An 18,618-nucleotide genomic window follows, 5' to 3' on the forward strand; every position below is an offset into this window, starting at 1 on the left:
ACGGTGGTGTCAGAATATACTGTGAGACAATTCGAAGGACCAAAATTGGTATCAAACTTCTGACAGAGTCAGAAATTTAGGACCACAATCCCACAGTGTGGCTGCAGCTACAGCCTTTGTAGCTGCAGCTTAGTGTGTTGCTATATTTTTAAAATGTGGTGATGGATTACACAGTGGTTACATGTCTCTGTTTGCATCAGTCTTTTTTTCTACGTACATTGAAATGCTAAGATTCACCGTCATCCGACATACCTCAAAATTAATATTTCAGTCTGACACAGATTTCGACCAAGACTTACCTATGTCAGATACATCTAATAAAGTTAGATGGGTCTAATATTAGAAATGCATTTAACTTGTAAGATAGTTGTTATTGCAGTCTATAAGCACCTTTGTGTATTTTTGCTAATGTTAATTTAAGATTTGTTGTTAATGTATGAGTTCGGGGGTTTGGGTCTCCAAGCAGAGTAATCGTTGCTGCTTGCATTGTTTGAGAGCCCGATTGTAGAGCCTAGAGTCTTTTCTACATGGCCATTTGCTATGAATGGTCAATGCACTGAATGAAAGTGTCTCTGACTGAAATACACATTTTTTTAAAGATTGTAGTGTTTTATATCCAAGCACATTTTTGGAAACAACGGAACAGCACCAAACTGTGTAAACCTGCCTAACTTTAATATAAACTGAGGACATTTCTGTCCATTTGTTAATGATCTTCCCTTTTCTTATGCCCTTGCTGCTTTCAGCCACAGCTCTGCCAACTCTTCCATCTATCTCACCCCTACAGACTGACCCCAGCACCCAGAGAATACACACATGACTTAACTTCTTCCTGTTTCCTTCTCCCTTGTCAGCTACCAATTTCAAATCCTGTCTTCACAGTTCCTCTGTTCAGCAATTTCTGATGAAGAATCATATTCACTTTACACACACACACACACACACACACACACACACACACACACACACAGGCAAAGGCACAAATCCTTTACACGTGTTCATTTGGCAAAGTCTTATCAGTGGCAGGCGACCTTGTTCATTTACATAAATCAGTAACATTTTCAATGTAAAAATGTGGTTTAGAGTGTGAAAAGGAGTTTTACTTGGCACTTTGGAATGAATGGATATGCAACAAGGCATTTCAAGTTATATTGCTCATGCAAATTAACTTATTCACACACAAAGGGATGAGAACAAAGTCATACTTAAGATTAGAAAGAAGAGAGAGGAATTTAAGGAGATGAGAGACACGTATAGAGGAAAGTGAAAGAGAGGTAGCCAGGGTGTGCTGCAGTGCTCCTGCACTACAATTGATTGGCTGGTTTAACCGCCAGTGCTGCTCGCTCAAGCTTTAAATAGATGGATAAAACTCTCTTTTACCCAACACTCCTCCTCCTCTTCATCCTGTCATTTTTCTCCTCTCCTTTTCTCTCCTCTCCTATCGTCTCGTCTTGTCTCCTCTCTTTATATACCATAAATATTCAAATCACATCATCTGAAAAACGATTTCACTTTCAGAGCATCATTGTCTGTGTAATGGTCTACATGCGATGCTTTGGTATGTGCATGTGTACGTGGATAAACTGACTTACTCATTTGTATGTGTGTGTCTGATTTCCAATTTGTCCAAGAGTGGAGGTCACGAACTAATCCCAAATTGTCCTCCAATCCTCTGTTAACCAACTACAAATCCCCCTTTTTTCTCAATTCCTTTCTCTCTCCCTCTCTCCTCTCGTCCCCTCTTCTCACATTTCCTCACAGTGATAAAGTCATTTTGAAGTAAAGTGTAATAAGACGGGTTTCCTCCAGCACTGATAGATCGAAGTGAGGGGAGGCGAAAATAAGCAGGTGATAGAAACACGCTTTTGCACATGTGCATGTGTTTTACAGATTGTAAGGAAACAAGTGTGTTGCCCATTTATGACAGATGCGTGCAGTGTACAAGGAATCTCCTCCCTTGAGACTATCTAAGCTTCACCATCTTTATTGAGCGTGTTTGTTCTTATACTTCAAAGATAAAGAAAGCTCTTCCATGTCCTCCGACAGACGTCAGTATGTTTACAGTTGATACGTGTAGCTGTTCAGTGATTCATATAGATGGTTGCAGAGATTACGGCGTTACCGCGAGCAGAGGAAAGAAAAAAAAACGCCCTCATGTCTGAGTCTCTGGCTGATTAAATGCTGATTAACCAGCATGTAAACAGCAGAGCAGTGTGCAAGCAGGTCAGGAACTAGTTGATGTTCACATCAGACACCAGTTGTGGCTCAAACATGACCCATTAGGCCCCTAATGGAGACAAGGCGACTCTTGTTTTATAATGTTAGCAGGCACATGCTAATGACTTGTACATAATGCAGAGCTTTGAGCTATACACTCCGTACTCAGTCTTAATTAACTTGGGATTTGAAATAATTTTTACTCCATTTACCATGGTGACAGCATGTGGTGTCTGTACGTGGTTTAAAACCCACTTTGATCTCATTTTATTAGCTTTCTCTTTTTCGTTGGTTTTGTTCATTATAAAGGCTTTTTATCTTTCTTTAATCCATATCTAGCACAGCTGCTGGGATTGACGGGGTCACCACGACCACCAGTCCAGAGTCCACTGCCTGATGTTGGCTTGTCTCTCACTTCATTTGTACTAAATGCTCTCATCTCTCTCATTTACCGCCATTGTCGCTTTTTCACTTCCTCCAACTCAGTTTTTTTTTTTTTTTCCTTTTCTTCTGCCTGTCAAATGAATGTGGGTTTTTGCTGTTAGCCTAGTGTGAAATGACATAATGCTCAGAGTCAATGAGCTGCTTTGATCTTTTGTCACCTTGGACACCAGCACGCTGTGCCTGGCTGTCACTTTGGAGATTGATTTGGAAGAAGATGGGGTTGAGAGAGCGAACAGAGAATAGTCCTCATTAAGAGCAGCTCACACCGCGGAAAACTCGACGATTACTTCATACCTTTAACCATTCTTCTTCTCCGTATTTTTCTCCAACTCATTATTTTTCTGTCCGCTTCACTCAGTAGGATGTAAGAATCTACCAGCAGGAAAACCAAAAGAACAGCTTGATGTTTTGCTGCATCAACTTCCAACTTCAGCACTATATTGTGCTGATTCTCTTGCTCTGCGTGGTTCCACTTACTTATTTCTGCGGTTCAGAGATGACGCTTGTCCTTGGTCTCTCCCTGTAGGCCCGGATGCCACGAAGGATCCCTGTCTGAAGGTGCGCTGTCCTCCTAACAAGGTGTGTGTCAGCCATGACTACCAGACAGCCATCTGCACCAATCACAAGCAGCCAGCTCACAGGTAAGAACCCGTTATGTGGCATTCATTTCTCAGCATTAATGTGATCTACAAAAAAACAACAAAACTGTGGAAGTGTGGTTGTTTTAATGCAAGACATTTTCTCTCCTTAAATATGGAATTACCATTAACCTTGAGTAAATGCCTGTAATTACAAATTACTATGCAAAGTTGAACTTCTTTATACTGAAGACCCTCAGGGGAGGTTTGTCAAATTAAGCCCAGCAGAAGCATGGAGTAAAGTAACATTTTGTGTTTTGTGTGATAGCATTGTGTAAGAATCTGCATCAGTGACAGAAACGCAGACACATATTCTCAACGCTAAATAATTTTAATAAAACTATCTGTTTGCTCTTTGGACTCTGTCAGCACCAAATTTGTTTGTGTTTTCAACCTTGTCATGTTGCCAATTTTAGGGTTCTGCAATTTTTCAGTTCAAGAAGCGTTTCCCCCAAAAGACAGCTGAACATGTTTTGTCTCCGTCTTGGTTTTAATTGATTTCCTCAAGTCATTAGCTCCTATGATACTTAGTTTTAATGCTTTTCCTTGTATTGCATTAATTACAAGTCCTTTTTGCTGCTTAATATGTCAAATGATTCACCTGAAATCTGTATTTCCCTAACAGCATCACTCACTGAAGCTTTGGACCATGTTATTGTTTTATCTACATGATTTCAAGTAGTTTCAATAATTAGACTAACACAGATTTGGTGACTATCAGAGGGAAAATCTAAACTTTGTTGCTCTCAAAATATTTGAAAACAGTAAACTATGGTGCAGCATGCATAGTTTATCTAGGAGATGAGTCAGCATTATTATTCACTGCTAACAAAATTACCTTCTTGAAAATGCCCTGTACACTCTTTACTATTACTGCTGTGGTTTCCACAAGCAAATTAGTTTTTTTTTTCTCTACTAGGCAGCTGTCAACACAAGTCCAAGTCCCAAGCAGAGTTTCATCGTCTTCTTCTTGAAATTGATATAGTTCTGGACCTTCCCTTATTGGTTGTTAATGTTTGTCTGCAGGCTTGGGCATCTACAATAGCAGCACGCTATAATTCAGGAACCATTATGGAAGCTTGCAGTGTTCATTTGTGAGCGCCTCTATCCTGCTGTGAAGGGGCTGTAATACCGCCAAATCAGAGCCTTTCCAGATTAGAGCAACATGGAATCTCTCAGCAGGGGGGTGAAGTACAGTGGTATATGAGGGAGACAGAGATCACTTTCTTGTTACTGTTTGAGGTTAATATGTCATAGATAGTCTTTCCACTCTGATCTCTGTAGCTGTCTCTGTCAGCAACATGGAATCTTATTATCTTATATTTGTCATTAGTACTCTAATTTCCCTGGCCGAGCAAATCCCGCCTTTCAAATCACACTAATTACTTGAAAACACTCCCGTCAGGATGAGATGCATTGTATTTGACTGGGAGAATGATGAAGCATCTCAGACAATGTTACCAGCCTACAAATCCCATCTTACCGCTGTCTTGCCTTATCTGCCAGCACTGTCTTGTTTATCAGTGCAGTGTGCATGTCTAATCTGCGGTGGCAATCATTTGTGGCTCAGGCAATGAGTGTGACACCTCTAAAGAACCAAGAGCGCGGTTGCTATGCTGCCTAGGATTTGAATGTTGTACTTTTACAGATTGTGGATGTCTCCCAGGAGGCTTACTCAATGTGATGTCATAATTTATTTGACTTTGGTCAAATAAAAGTCCGATGGTTTTTTTTTTCTCCCCAAAGATACTATCCTGAGCCTAACTGATTAGAAGCACTGAGCCCTGCCACATTAGGAAACCACAGCATCTCAGCTCTGCTACATGTGTGCACTGTGCTGAGATTTTATCCTACCAGAAGTTTTTTTGTATTGTTACATTCTTCATTGAATTTTCATAGTAAAATGTCCTTGCAACTGTTGAATCTTCTAGAAGGCTGCTGCACTGAAAAGATAGGAACCTCGTTAGGAAGTTAGGAACCTCGACTTTAATTAGCCTTGTTTGGTAAGCCTGTATTATTATGCCCACATCTCATATTTCAGTACTCTCAGATAGTGTGGTTATTGGATGAAAAAATTTGTTTTTTTCTGACATTTTTAATTCTTTGATCTTTGGTTAATTCAGTTATTTTGTGTATTTATGATTGAAATTATCAAATATGAAATTGTAAGATTAATAATGAATAGTGGCTGTTTTGCCATTTTTCTACTCCTTCTCTAAATTTTTTTTTTTTTTTTTTTTTTTAAGGCTTCTTTACCTAATTACCTAGATGGCCATATGTGTTTTGCTCAGGGTCTTTAACTGACCAACTGAACTAATTTCAGTGGTCATCTTTTAGCCAGCATCTAAAGTATGTGTATATGGAACTGTTTTGACGCTTGCCCATACACCTGATGAAGGTTGAGCAGGCTGAAATAAATAAATATTAAATAAATATTCCAACAGTAAGCTGGACATTGTGCAGAAGTCTTTTTAGATTTTTGTTCAGGCGGTGCTTTCCTCTGGCACACCCTGTTACATATTCACATGTGCAGAGCTTTTCTAGCTGTGAAGAGGTTTTGTGGAATCTCGCCTTGTTCACTTCAGTAGGCGGTGTTAACTTTGCATCATTTGTTGTTGTCACATTCATTTCTATGTAGAGTCTCTCTGGCTCTAATTCCATCTCTGCTCGATGGATCAGGAGGCAGCAGGGTGTTCAGTGAGAGCACTTAGATAGAAAATTGCTGCGAGATTTGGATCAAACATAATTACACTGGTTATTGAAAAGGTCTTCATGGACCAATCAGGTTTTGCTCCGCTTGAGCTGACCCTAAAAACCAGAAACACTTTAAAAACTTTCTGATCAGTAAAAACTTCTGTTAGTTTGGATAATATTCCTGCCTGGAAAGTTATTACTGCGCTTCAGTTTAACCTTCCCACATAGATGAGATCAATGTTTTTGAAAATGGAATATAAAAACTAGAAAGCTTTTGGCTTCTAGCACCTTCGCTGTTATTGTTTATTTTGTGTTCCTTTATGAGCAGGAGACCTCATCTTTGTTTTACTAAGTAATGTCAAAATTCGGCATCATGCCTTTCTGATTTTAGGGAGTGTTTCTCTCTGTTTCTCTCTTCCTCAGTGTGAAACCCAGGAAAGGTAGCGTAGGCCACAAGCACAGGCTTGAAGCCGGTGCTCATGGTAAATGTACGCTCTGCTCGGCCCTCCATTCAACTCCTGTGTGTGGATCTGATGGACACACCTACTCCTCCAAGGTTGGATGTCTCTTTTCCATTTATTTCTCTTTAAGCTTCACATTCTTTACCTTTTCTCTCACTTTTTGTGCCATTTTCTTCTCTCCTGTTCTCAATGAATTTCATTTATCACGAAATTCGGTTTTATGTTAATACTGACCATGTACAATATTAAATATAAATGTTACCCTCCTCAATGTACTGATCTCAGTAGTACTTTTCTCATAGGCTGTTGGGGCTAGCTATCAGAGGTCTTTCTGGCAGCTAAAAATCACCTCTAGATGATCTGGAAGAGCTCTCCAACCATCATCATCACATCTGACTCTGTAGCCCCAGTTCCAGCCACTCAGTCTCAGCTACTTTAAATCACACCGAACTCACAGTATCATGATTGAGGAGAAAAGAAAGGTGTGGATTAATCTTTGTGATTAGCCCAGAAGGAAATGAACAAAAGGAAGGTAAGACTGAGGAGCTGAGGAGTTAAACCAGGTGGCAGAAGGAGACATGAAGAATTGAAGCATAGTGACTCTGTCCTTGGTGTGGCAGACTGTGGACTTAATGACATCCACATTCGTACTATCTTATTGTTGCTGTGTTCAACCTTTTGGTTGCAGGGGGTGAAGCATAATCCAATAAACAGGAACCTCATAAAAATGGACAACAGAACACATCTCTTGCATGTCTCTCATAGCTGAATCAAAGTCTTTATGACAGGAATATTGGCAAAGTAGAACAAGCTATGAGCTTTACAGGATACCTGCAGACCGGTGTCACTTGCTCCATAATATTTATTTACTGCAGCGTTTCAGTCAGGGACATTCCTTAAACGTATAATAGTGTCTGAGGAGACAGAATCAATAAAAGCAAGCCTTTTAGAGAGGGAGTTCAACTTCGGTCATGTTTTCTTTGCCAGGAAGCCTGTTGTTCATCCACACATCTTTTTCTTAGCTCAGTTCTGCAGGAAGTTAACGGACATCCAGACATTTGGTCATCGTGTGGTTTTCACTTTGAATCTAGGGTTAAGCCTCCAACCAAGAAGTACGCAACAACCTGAGATTGGGAGTTCACCTCTTTGTGTTTGAGGAACTGAGGACATAGGCCTTCTTAATAACCTACCTACTGTATCTGTGAGCTGAGGATGTGCTGAGGAGGAGGAAGAATAAAAGGAGGCAGAGGGCTAGGGAGTCCCTCTGCTCTCTGTGGTAATTTAGTTGGAGGGGTTCAGTTAGCTGGTGGAATGATGGGTCCCTGTGGCCCAACTTAAACTCTGCTCACCAGTGAGCTGCTGGTCTCAAGCTTATTCATGTTTTATTATTACATTACATGCCTCCCTCATCGTAACCGGAGACACACACACACACATTCACACAATATCCTATTAAGAGGACAGTGCACTTATCTCCTGAGAGGCTTCAGCCCAATAAGTTAAGTCCATTACTTCCCTCCTCTTAAATCATCCTTTTTTCTCCTCTCCTTTCCTCTCCTCTCCTCTCCTCTCCTCTCCTCTCCTCTCCTCTCCTTTCCTCTACTCTCCTCTATTTTTATTTCACCAAGTCAGGTGTTAAAGCACTGTTTCATCAAAACCACATTAACCCCTGGAGAGAGGCAAACATAAAGATTCATGGGGCCTCTCAGTGTGCTGACAGTGACTGGGGGAGGCCATCCATTTCCTGGCCTCCCTCTCACTCTCTCTCTCTCTCTCTGTCTCCCTCCCCACACCACTAATTCAATATGTTGAGAACAGGACAGAGCGCTGTTCCTCTGTCAACAAATTTCATTAAGCAACATTAGCAGCGCTATCAAAGAGGTGACAGGGAGGAAATGATGGATTTGAATTAGAACGTGGGAAATGAAAGTGCTGGCAGGATAAGGCTAAGCCTGTGTATGGCATTATATGTGTATAGATGTTTATGCACAGTCATGGTCTCACCCTGACAAAAACTGTCATCATCATCATCTTGCAAACAGAATTTACATAACTCATCTCAGTTTTCATTATTCCTCTCAGAAGGATCTTGTAATTGGATTTTTTTTCTCCCAACTAGTCCAAACAATTTCTTATCCCTCACTTACCTGAAATGAGATTTATACTGATGAATTACATTCTGAAGTAGTCCGTCTTGCTCTCTGCATAGCATTAGGTTTGAACTGTAGTGAATAACAGAATGTTCGCTGGACATCTTTGTGTCTAATGGTGTGTCTTCATGGCTGCCTAATGGACACATCTGTTCATCAAAGATAAATGACCAATCCTGCCTCAGCAAATCTTTCCCTTAATCAGTTAGACAAGGAAAGTTCAATATTCTAAGTTTTGGTTTGGTTGGAATTACATGCCTTCAACACAGTTACACATCCTGGACATTAAGTGTCAAGAATTCATGATTCTGCCTTATTTGTACTGCTACATAGCTGTATTTCTTTTAAACTGGTACCCAGTGATTTAACATTGTACTTCCATGAAGAAAAAGAGATTTGAATAAGGACACTCAAAATCAGTGCAGTAGAGTCCAAAATATCCTGGCTTCTCATTTAAACTCGCATACCTGGTCACTGCCCTTGGCTTTCAAATTCCCTGCATATTTGTAGTCAACAGGAAGGTAGCTGTGCTGGCACATCCTGTCTTGTAGTTAGGTCAGCTCCAAGATACTTGATTCAACAAAGAATGACCGATGGGATTGAAACATTGCCTTTTTCCACTCCAGTAAATTCTTGGGAGTTCCCATCCCTTGAGTCTGTAAAATAAAGCCTCCATCACCAATGTTGTTTTGTCTTTTTTTTGTTACAGTGTAAGTTGGAGTTCCAGAGCTGCCTCTCTGGGAAGACGATCTCGGTAAAATGTGATGGGCTGTGTCCCTGTTTGCCTGGTCAGGAGCTCAGCAATCCACCACACAAGACTGAGAAGGCTGGTGAGTATAGTACTAAAACATTCTGTTTAGATAGCTAGCTACAAACACAGCTTCATCTTTGGATTGAGGTTGATTTACATATAGGCTGTTACATAGTCATTTAATCTGTTTTGAGCTTGTCAGTCACTTAATATACAGTATAAGCTAAAGTTGGGCCAGTCAAACCCCTTGTTTGTCTTTCACTGACATTTACTGTATGGATGGATGTTTACATGTAGATGCTTGGATGGGTAGACAGAGGGAAGGTGGAAGGGCTAAACAAGGAGATGGATGTGCAGACAGAGAGAAGGTGATCTGTATTTTAGCCATTTTCAAGTTAAGGTGGATGCCTCAGAAACACACCCTATGACTCTACACCACACACACTCAAACACACACACACGCACACACAGGTACAGCCTTACAAAAACCCTTTCACTGGTAATCCCTCAAAACCCTGGTGATTCACGTTGTTTCCATTCCTTTCCTGTCACCTCTCCCCTTCCTCACGTTATTTTCTTCCCTTCCCACCCCATCACCCACCCACTCATTCTATGACAGCTACAGGGAGCAGTGATGGAGTGAGTGTGTGTGTCTTATTGTTCGTCATGAAAATAGGATTTCAGCAGATGGATGGAGAGATTCTGGAGGAGAAATGCAATCTAAAGGAAAGCAGCACAGAAAAGGATGGATTGTTATCATTACAGGCTTCCTCTCTCCCAAATGGGGTAGTAGTAAGATGGTTTTACTTTGTGTGTGTGTGTGTGTGTGTGTGTGTGTGTGTGTGTGTGTGTGTGTGTGTGTGTGTGTGTGTGTGTGTGTGTGTGTGTGTGTGTGTGTGTCTATATATCTATTTATCTATCTATCTAGTTGGAATATTGAATTTTTAGAAATGCTTATGCCCTTCATACACACAAACACACACATAATCTGCCCTCATAGGTCTTTCCTAATCACTCTCTGATTAGGAAGCATTTACTAGGATCCCAAGATTCATCAGCCACATTTAATACAAAAGGAAAATGTCTGCTAATTAATGATGGCTGTCTCCGTATCTTACACTCTCCTTCATTAGGTTAAAGCTGAATGATGGAGGGAACAGAGAGCGATGTCGTAACAGACAAGTATTCTACCAACTTGACTGCTATATAATTCATTCCCCTGCATCTTTTCTCAATAGATGCTATAATGATGTGTTTGGTCTTTTGAGAGATTGGCTGTGGGAGTGAACAGAGTGGATGAGAATGTGTGAAGAGAAAGTAAATCTATTTTCAGATCTTGGATAGTGTCAACATGCAGCATTTCACTTATTTTCACTATCTTGCTCTCTGCTTCGATTATTTTCTGTGTAATTTTTCCTTTTGAACTTCGAGTTTCCTCCCGTTTCTATTTCTGATTGAAGTCTTTCTCTCTGGATTCTTCTTCTTCTCATGAGTGTCACAGTACTTCTCAGTACAGCCTGCCCTCAGACCATCAGTGAGGTAGCAGTGTATTCCTGCGTCTGCAACTGAAGTTTCATTAGTGTCCCTTTTACAGTAAACAGGGGTGTTGTGTTTCCACAACGCAGTAGCGGTTTGTGGCAGTGTTGCTTTCACACTGGAGGTTCGGACACTGGAGAATATCAGGTGGAGTAGACAATATGTAACTGTATCTCTTTTGGATTGGACAATCGCCAATTTAACTATATATCCTGATAAGAATTAGATACTATGTATGCATTTTGGTAGTATTACCATTAATATCACAATAACCAGTACAAAGCACAATTTGGAATTTTTTCTCCTGGCTGAAATTAGAAAAAATAATGTTTTAAAGACAGGAAAAGGCACACAGGTTTCATATTTACTTTATTTAAAGTTCAAATTTGTTTATGTTTTCATAAAATAAAAGATTTCAAATTTAAAAATGTCTTTTGACATATTTCAAAATATATTTTGGTTTCGATTTTTAGACAGTCCCAGTCACCTCATGAAATGTCATCTTGATCAAGCACGATCAGGATGAGTGAAATTTTTATCGTGATTATTATTATTTCCATTATTATTTATGTGACAGCCATGTAAAACAGGAGAGTTAGATTTCAGTAACTTAAGAAAGAAGTGGAAATATCCATTGAAATTTTTTTTTATGCGTGGTTGTGTGTGTGTGTGTGTGTGTGTGTGTGTGTGTGTGTGTGTGTGTGTGTGTGTGTGTGTGTGTGGAAGCTCATCTGTACAGAGGGCAGATGAGATAAGTGTTATGATGAGTTTACATCAGGAGAAATAAGCTGGGCAGGCAGAACTAAGCTAATTAAAGTGCCAGTGAGCTCGACTGTTTAAATCAAGCAAAAGTAATCATATAGAGGAGGTTTACTGCCGTATACCCGCAGCAGTGTTAATGGTTTCGTTGAGGCAACTTTAGTCTTGTTGTAATTTCATACAGTTCATCTATGATGAATGAAGTCAAATGAAGTCAGTCTATTTAGGTGAGCTTAATTATTAATCATGTCTGTTTGGACTTTACTGATTAGTGTGTAGCTGAGTCTGTGTTCGAAATCACTCCCTCATCCATTCACTCACTACTCCTCATTTAACAGAGAAGAAAGAAGAAGAAGTAAATTGGTATTTCAGACACTTATCAATCATTGTCTTTTTTCTGACAGGTGTAGTGTAGCACAGCTGTAATTTTCACGTCAATAAAATGTGAAGCACTGCATTATGGGATTGTTAGCAGGAAGTAGTGTGCAATGCTGTGGACACCACTTGTTTGCATTTGTTGGAATTTCTGAGGGCACTATATTGTGCATAAAATTTACACTCAGAATTTGGACACTCGAAAAAAAAAGTAGAGGGTAAATGTAGTGAATATATACTAACAGAGTAATAATATGAAGTGATTTTGGACGCAGCCCAATCGTACAACATGCTGTAAAAAACATAAATGAACTGGTTGCAAAGATTTTTTTAACTGGAGGAAACGACATTTTACTGCCGAACTTATTTTTTTTATTTTTTATTTTTTTTCATTTAATGGCTTTTTCAAAACATACTCTAATATTTATGATGTGCAGCAGAATAGTTGAAAATTATGTTATTTTTGAATGAGTATTAGAATATCTGATGAAGCCTTGTGTGACTGCTGAGATAAACTAACCCATAAGACGGTTAGTTAGTATGGCCCACGACTGTGTGTAAAAGAAAGCCATAGATTGAACAGACAATAGAAAGCAGTTTGACCCGTTGAAAAAGCTGATTCTCTTGTAAGAATTGAGGAAGAAGTGGAGGAAGAGACAAAATTGTTGCAAGTGTATCAAGCGCCTTATACAGGTGAAGCTCTGTCTTTCCATCTTCTCTTTCATTAACTCCCTCGATTTTGATCAATAGCTGCAGACGAGAAGTGGGTGCTGCAGTATGGGCTACTGTTTACTTGGAGTGCAGAGCGAATATTGTTTCTTATCTGACAAGGCAGAGTGGAAGGCTTCAAATATCATACTTTTTGAGTACCTTTGCCTCAGCTGTTTTCCTTAACCTTTATTATTCTCTGAGTGTTAGGGGGTGTGTGGGGACCACATCGCTGTGTGTTTGACAGTCAGATCTCTTCCACACTCTTTTTCCTTGCTCTCCCATCTCTGTCTGTTGCTCACTTACTGAAGCCTCTAGACAATTTTGCAGAGAGTTAAAGTTCCGCCTCCACTTTTTGTCTCTCTCACATTTTTCGGTTCTTTTTTTCATTGTACAGTGGACTGTGAAAATGATGCATCTTTGAATATCACATATAGAGTTGAACCTGTTCCTTATCTTTCAACACTGGGTCAGTTTGGTGCCTGTTTGGCACAAATGGATCCTTCAAAGTCTCAACAATAATGTAACCTAAGAAGGCACAAGGCAGAAAACGGTCTAGAGCTCATAAATCTGAAAAAATGTCTAGACCGTATTTACGGGTGAATTGTAAATGTTAATTGCAAATCTTTCTATAATCTTTATTTTAATGACTAATCAAGATGTTTTTTAAAAGACCAGTGCGGGTGTGCTGAGGTTGCAGAGTGCAACCAACTGAATTCCCCTCGCCTCACCCCTGCCTTCCCAAACATGTAGGAGAACCTATCGCGGAATTCAAGTAACATAAAAATGCTAAAGGCCCTCTCTAGAGCCAGCTTTTGGTTTGTCTGTTCTGGGCTACTGTAGAAACATGGCGGTGCAACATAGTGGGCTCCTTGGAAGAGGACCCACTCCCTATTTAGATATGAACGGCTCATTTGAAGCTAACCAAAACACAATGATTCTTAGTTTCAGGTGATTATACACTATAAAAACATAATTGTGAATGTTTTATTCCATTTCTGCCATTAGATCCCCCTAAATCCCACACACTGGTCCTTTAATGAACATTTAAACCTGATGTGCTCAGATATCCATTGCTGCTGCTTGCCTGTTTGTCAGCAAAGGTTAACACATTGACACAGAGGCACTGAAATTTAATTTGATCCATCATTCGCCCCCGAGGCAGGACTGTTGTGACATTGAACATCATCACTCACATATGACACAACTACTTGAGCTGACACAAAGCAATCCTGATAGTGATAAAGGCCTGCGTCAGTACTGGTTATGGTTAATGGGGTTTTTCTTAAATAATAATGGTTAATTTTCTCTCAGCTACTGTTGAACAAAGACATCGACCAAACAAAGAGAACTGTTAGAGGCTGAATGGGCTAAATCCCCATTAAATTTAATTTTTCCTGGCAATTCTGTCTCATAGCTCCACAGAGAGCACACAGGAGGACGGATTGTGTTGTCCTCTCTTCTGCCTCCACACCTCCTAACACATGCCAGTAGCTTAGGGATTTTTTCCAGAGTGCTGACCAGTGTGACGAGTGCCTGTAGAGCATTTTTAGTATGTCCTATTGAGGCTGTCCTCACTAAAAAAAAAGCTGCATTGGTCATTTGTTCAAAAACTTAAAACAAATTATGTTCACAGTTTCCTGACAAGCTGCTCATGTTGCCAGGATGTTGTTATGGTGCTGTAAAACCTCTTAGGGAGGATGTAAGGAGGATGGTCGGATAAACATGTTTTTAAACCGTGAAACGTCAGAAAAAACAGTTCACATGAGCGTCTAAGTTGTTCCAAGTTGGAGATATCTGGAATTTTCTGACTACTATGATACCTCCCACTTGGCAAAAATAATTACAAGCCGGTGGTAAAATGTCTACAAAGCCATCATTATTAGCAGCTAAATGAAATCAAGTATTAATGATAATGCAACCAATTTAGCTAATTTCAAAGGAACTTTTTTGTATGTATCTGGTTGTTGGCGAACTGCTCCAAATACATAACACAGCAAAAGTAGCTAATTTTTTTATCTAGTGTGATTGGCTCTCTTCTCAGGAATGTTTGAGTGGGTTAAAATAAAATAAAATAAAATAAATCAAATAAATCCAACTCCTACTCCTCCTAATACTTGGTAAAATGAGCTCACTTCGCAAAAATAGTCTCATTTTACAGGTTAAAACTTAAACTGGGTCTCTCTCTGACTCTGTCTTGGTACCCGTCTCTCTACTATCTCTACCTGTCCCCCTGTCCGTGCAGACAGTGTATTACTGATCATTATCTGGGCTAACCTTAACTCACTGCCAGTGAGATTATTCTGGAGAGCTGATAGCTGGGGGCAAAGACAATCAAACATACCCTTGTATCTTTTTAATGAATCTGACCTTCTATCTTCCTCATATCTCCTATCTGTCCTAGTCCATTTCTTTCTCCTTCTGTTACCTTGTTAAGAAGTGTCACCTAACTACACAGCCTCCCACCCTTCCTCTCTCCTTTTCCATCTGCCTTTCATCTAGATCTGATCAGAGAAGTTCCTGATTCCTCAAGGTGATCACCACCCACCTTTCCTCTGTCTGGAATAAGAGTCACTTCTTCTCTTTTATATGACAAACTTAGTTAATCATTTATAAATGATAGAGGAGACCACTGGAGGGATTCAAAGCCTAATGTCTCCTGAGTCTAGAGACATACATTGTAAAGCCCGTTGAGTGCTCGATAGACTAGAAAAGCTCTATATAAATGCCGTCCATGTAGCATTTACTATTTATATATTAGGAGGTCTGGTGGACACAGTGGACACATGACCTCAACTGACCTGGAGGGGTTGTCACCGCGTGTAATTTGCGAAAGTTGCATTCGATCACCTCCCAATGGAAGTCACACCTACAGCATCTGGTGATGGTGCAAGACTGTTGCATATTGGCAGGCTGTCTACTACCACTTCAACCTGGGTAAAAGTTCAATGTCATACAGTCTGTGATGGTTTGGAAGTAGGGCCAATAGCATCGGCTTTAGCAAATCTCACCCTACAGTATATCTCTGTCTCTGTGCACATAAGTGTCTTGACTGTAACAGTCAGGACGTAGCTGTTTGCCTTAGGGATACTGCTGTATTTATATTTGAAGGAGAGAGGAAATTTTGCTGACAGATATGCAGATCTGACATGGAAACTTCTCAACCAAAGGCTTCTAGCTATTCTGGCTGCTGCCAATTTTATATCACCATCTATTGGAGCTTTTTTTTTTATTTTAACAGTTAAATTTGCTGCTAAAAACATATAAAGCGGAAATTCTAAAGCACTAGTGCAGTGCCAGTTCAAAGCGTGCTTGTTATGTCTAAAACTAATACAGTACAAAACAACAGGCCTGCAAGCAATCCTCCCTTCATGAGGATTATAATGTTTTTTATTTTTTATTGAATCTCTTTAAGAGGATGTTGATTTATTTTACTGTTCATTTTAAAGGCTGTAATTTGTGGTGCTGTTGAACTGTACTCAGTTTTACTGAGAGGTGTTCCTAATATTTTGTCCATCCCTTTTCATATGACAGAATATTAAGAACACCTCTCAGTATAACCCAGTACAGTTCAACAGCACCACAAATTACAGCCTCCAGAATGACCATTAAAATAAATCAACACGTTTTTAAAACAGATTCAATAAAAACTGAACATTATAATCCTCCTGAAGGGAGGATTTATTGCAGGCCTGTTGTTTTGTACTGCTTTAGTTTTATCTAGGTGTACCTAATAAATTAGCAAGTGAGTGCAGATTAATTTAGTCAATATCCTTTCCCTGAACTGGAGAATTAGTATTTTTACCGTAGAACTGGACTTAAAATTAGAAATGGATATAACATGGATTTGTTTCATGATTCTTCTTTTAAACGATTTACATAGTGTAAGAACAGTTTCTAACGTTAGTTTAAGCCATTTTCTCACTCACACATGGCCGTTAAAGGAAAATATACAGCAGCCAAATAAAAACATTAGATAACACATGGTGTAACGTTACATTACCATAACAGCAGCAGTGCATACATTACTTTTTCCACGTTAACAATCTTAATATATAATACTTGGGTGGGGATAAAAAGTAAACAAAACAGTGCTGTTTTGCTGTTGCTACATCTTAAAAAAAGCACTCTGGGATGGTTTTACTTCAAGTAACTGTGCATGGCTGCAATTTTGAGTTTGGGTCTCTGTCTAATATGGTCACACACTTCAGTTTATCCTGTGTGAGGTTTCCTTGGGTCCTCAACAATACACACGTGAAGTTTGAAGTCGATCAGGTGAACGTTTGTCGAGGAAATCGAAGGACAGAAAGACAGAAAAAAAATGTTCTTTATGCTTAGAAGATACCCTCCAGTCCCTTGAAGTTGGTGAGGTGCCAAGCTGAAAAGCCAAGCTCTCTTTCCGTAGTGGAAATTTTTTTTTTCTGTACCACAGGAAGCTGAGCCATGAGTAGTTACAGGTGGCTGACACATTGAACTTGTTAGTATTTACACTTTTTTTCAAACACCAGTTGCATCAGTTATGATTTCACAAGGACGGTTATCACCACTTGGTCATAGTCTATTTCGCAGTATCACAAAAAAAAATAATGAACCCTTTGTGGGTCCATTGACTGTATTATTAAGCCCTGGAAAATAACTCTAAATTTGAAAATAACCAAATTAATTAGGAGCCTTGCAAAATTGATCATGTGCATATGTGTCGAAAAGGTAATTAAAAATGGAAACACATTTTGTGGAATGAATAATGACAGAGGCTTCGTATGGTCAGCCAGACAAATAGTTCATTTAGTGCAGTGGTCCCCAACATTTTGCCATATGAAACCTTCAAACAAAGCAATTTTTTAGAGGCCTGATGAAGTAAAACTATATCATTAAAAAAAAGCTGTTGGAGGAACACAACAAGAAAATTGTTTCTCTAGAGGAACTTGCAAACAAAGCTGCCTCGCAACTTGTGGAGCTGAGGAGTGCACAAAATAAGCTAGAGAAAGAGAGCGGATCCCTATAACAAAACATTGGAGAACTAGTCTTGCAAGTTTAATGTAGGTTTTTGAATTAAGCAAAGGGGAACAGTCTAGTTACCAAACAAGATTTACAGAAGAGTTATGTTTCTTGCTTATTTGGAGAGGGAAAATTGGGTCCCTCATCTTTCAGTGGAAACCATGGAGAAAAGAAGATCATTCAGTCACATAAAAACTTCCCTTTATGAAGTGAACATGCAGATTAATTCATTTGGCCACCGTAGTGATCTAGGAAAAAAAAAAATAAAGATTGGAGAAAAGTTTAATTTAAATCAAGGAAATTAGGGCAGTCCAAACTATTTTCTAAAGTATCTGTTTTTTCAGTGCGTTACTACATTTTGCCCCCGTTTACTTTGGCCTGCACAACCTGTCCACAGCCAGCTGAACAACATGGACAGCATTAAAGAAGCATGATTGTCACAATTGAATATGTGGACATACGTGTGCTTCTTAAATATTTCAGAGAAAGAAATCAGTCCAAACTACTTGTAAGAAAATCTTGGTGATTAAATATGAATCTACTTTTAGGCTTAGGAGTAAAAGCAAACTTGGGTCCAGCTCTGAGATAAGTCTAATTTGTTGTCTGAGTAAAACTTTTTTCAGTGAGGTCACTCTGAGACTCTTGGTCAGGTTCTCTACTGACAGCAGCTACATTGAGTCCCACATCATATCTACTCCCGTCGTAACAGTGTAATCTTTGTAGGCGCCTGCGGGAAGCCATTGATGTTGGTTGTGTGTCTGACATGTTTAAGCCTGCCTCACCCTGATGTAGCTCGGAAAGAGACAGAAATGGTTAGCGGGTCATTTTATCTGTGTGCTGTCTCCTTCAGTGCGTGAATGTTTTCAGTTCCAGCTTTCTGACTCATT

General features: G+C 39.6%; 1 protein-coding gene across 7 annotated transcripts in view; it reads left to right on the forward strand.

Annotated features, from left to right (window-relative positions):
- spock1 (SPARC (osteonectin), cwcv and kazal like domains proteoglycan 1) overlaps window positions 1-18,618 on the forward strand; it is a 113,780-nt gene that overhangs the window by 86,685 nt on the left and 8,477 nt on the right. For all 7 annotated transcript variants that reach the window (XM_040120782.1, XM_040120781.1, XM_040120780.1 and 4 more), the window contains 3 exons: window positions 3,188-3,302; window positions 6,417-6,549; window positions 9,314-9,434. In XM_040120782.1, coding sequence (XP_039976716.1) covers window positions 3,188-3,302; window positions 6,417-6,549; window positions 9,314-9,434 — 369 coding nt within the window. The remainder of the gene's footprint in view (window positions 1-3,187; window positions 3,303-6,416; window positions 6,550-9,313; window positions 9,435-18,618) is intronic.

The sequence above is a fragment of the Xiphias gladius genome, chromosome 23, assembly GCF_016859285.1.
Source record: "Xiphias gladius isolate SHS-SW01 ecotype Sanya breed wild chromosome 23, ASM1685928v1, whole genome shotgun sequence".
NCBI classification, from domain to species: Eukaryota; Metazoa; Chordata; class Actinopteri; order Istiophoriformes; family Xiphiidae; genus Xiphias; species Xiphias gladius.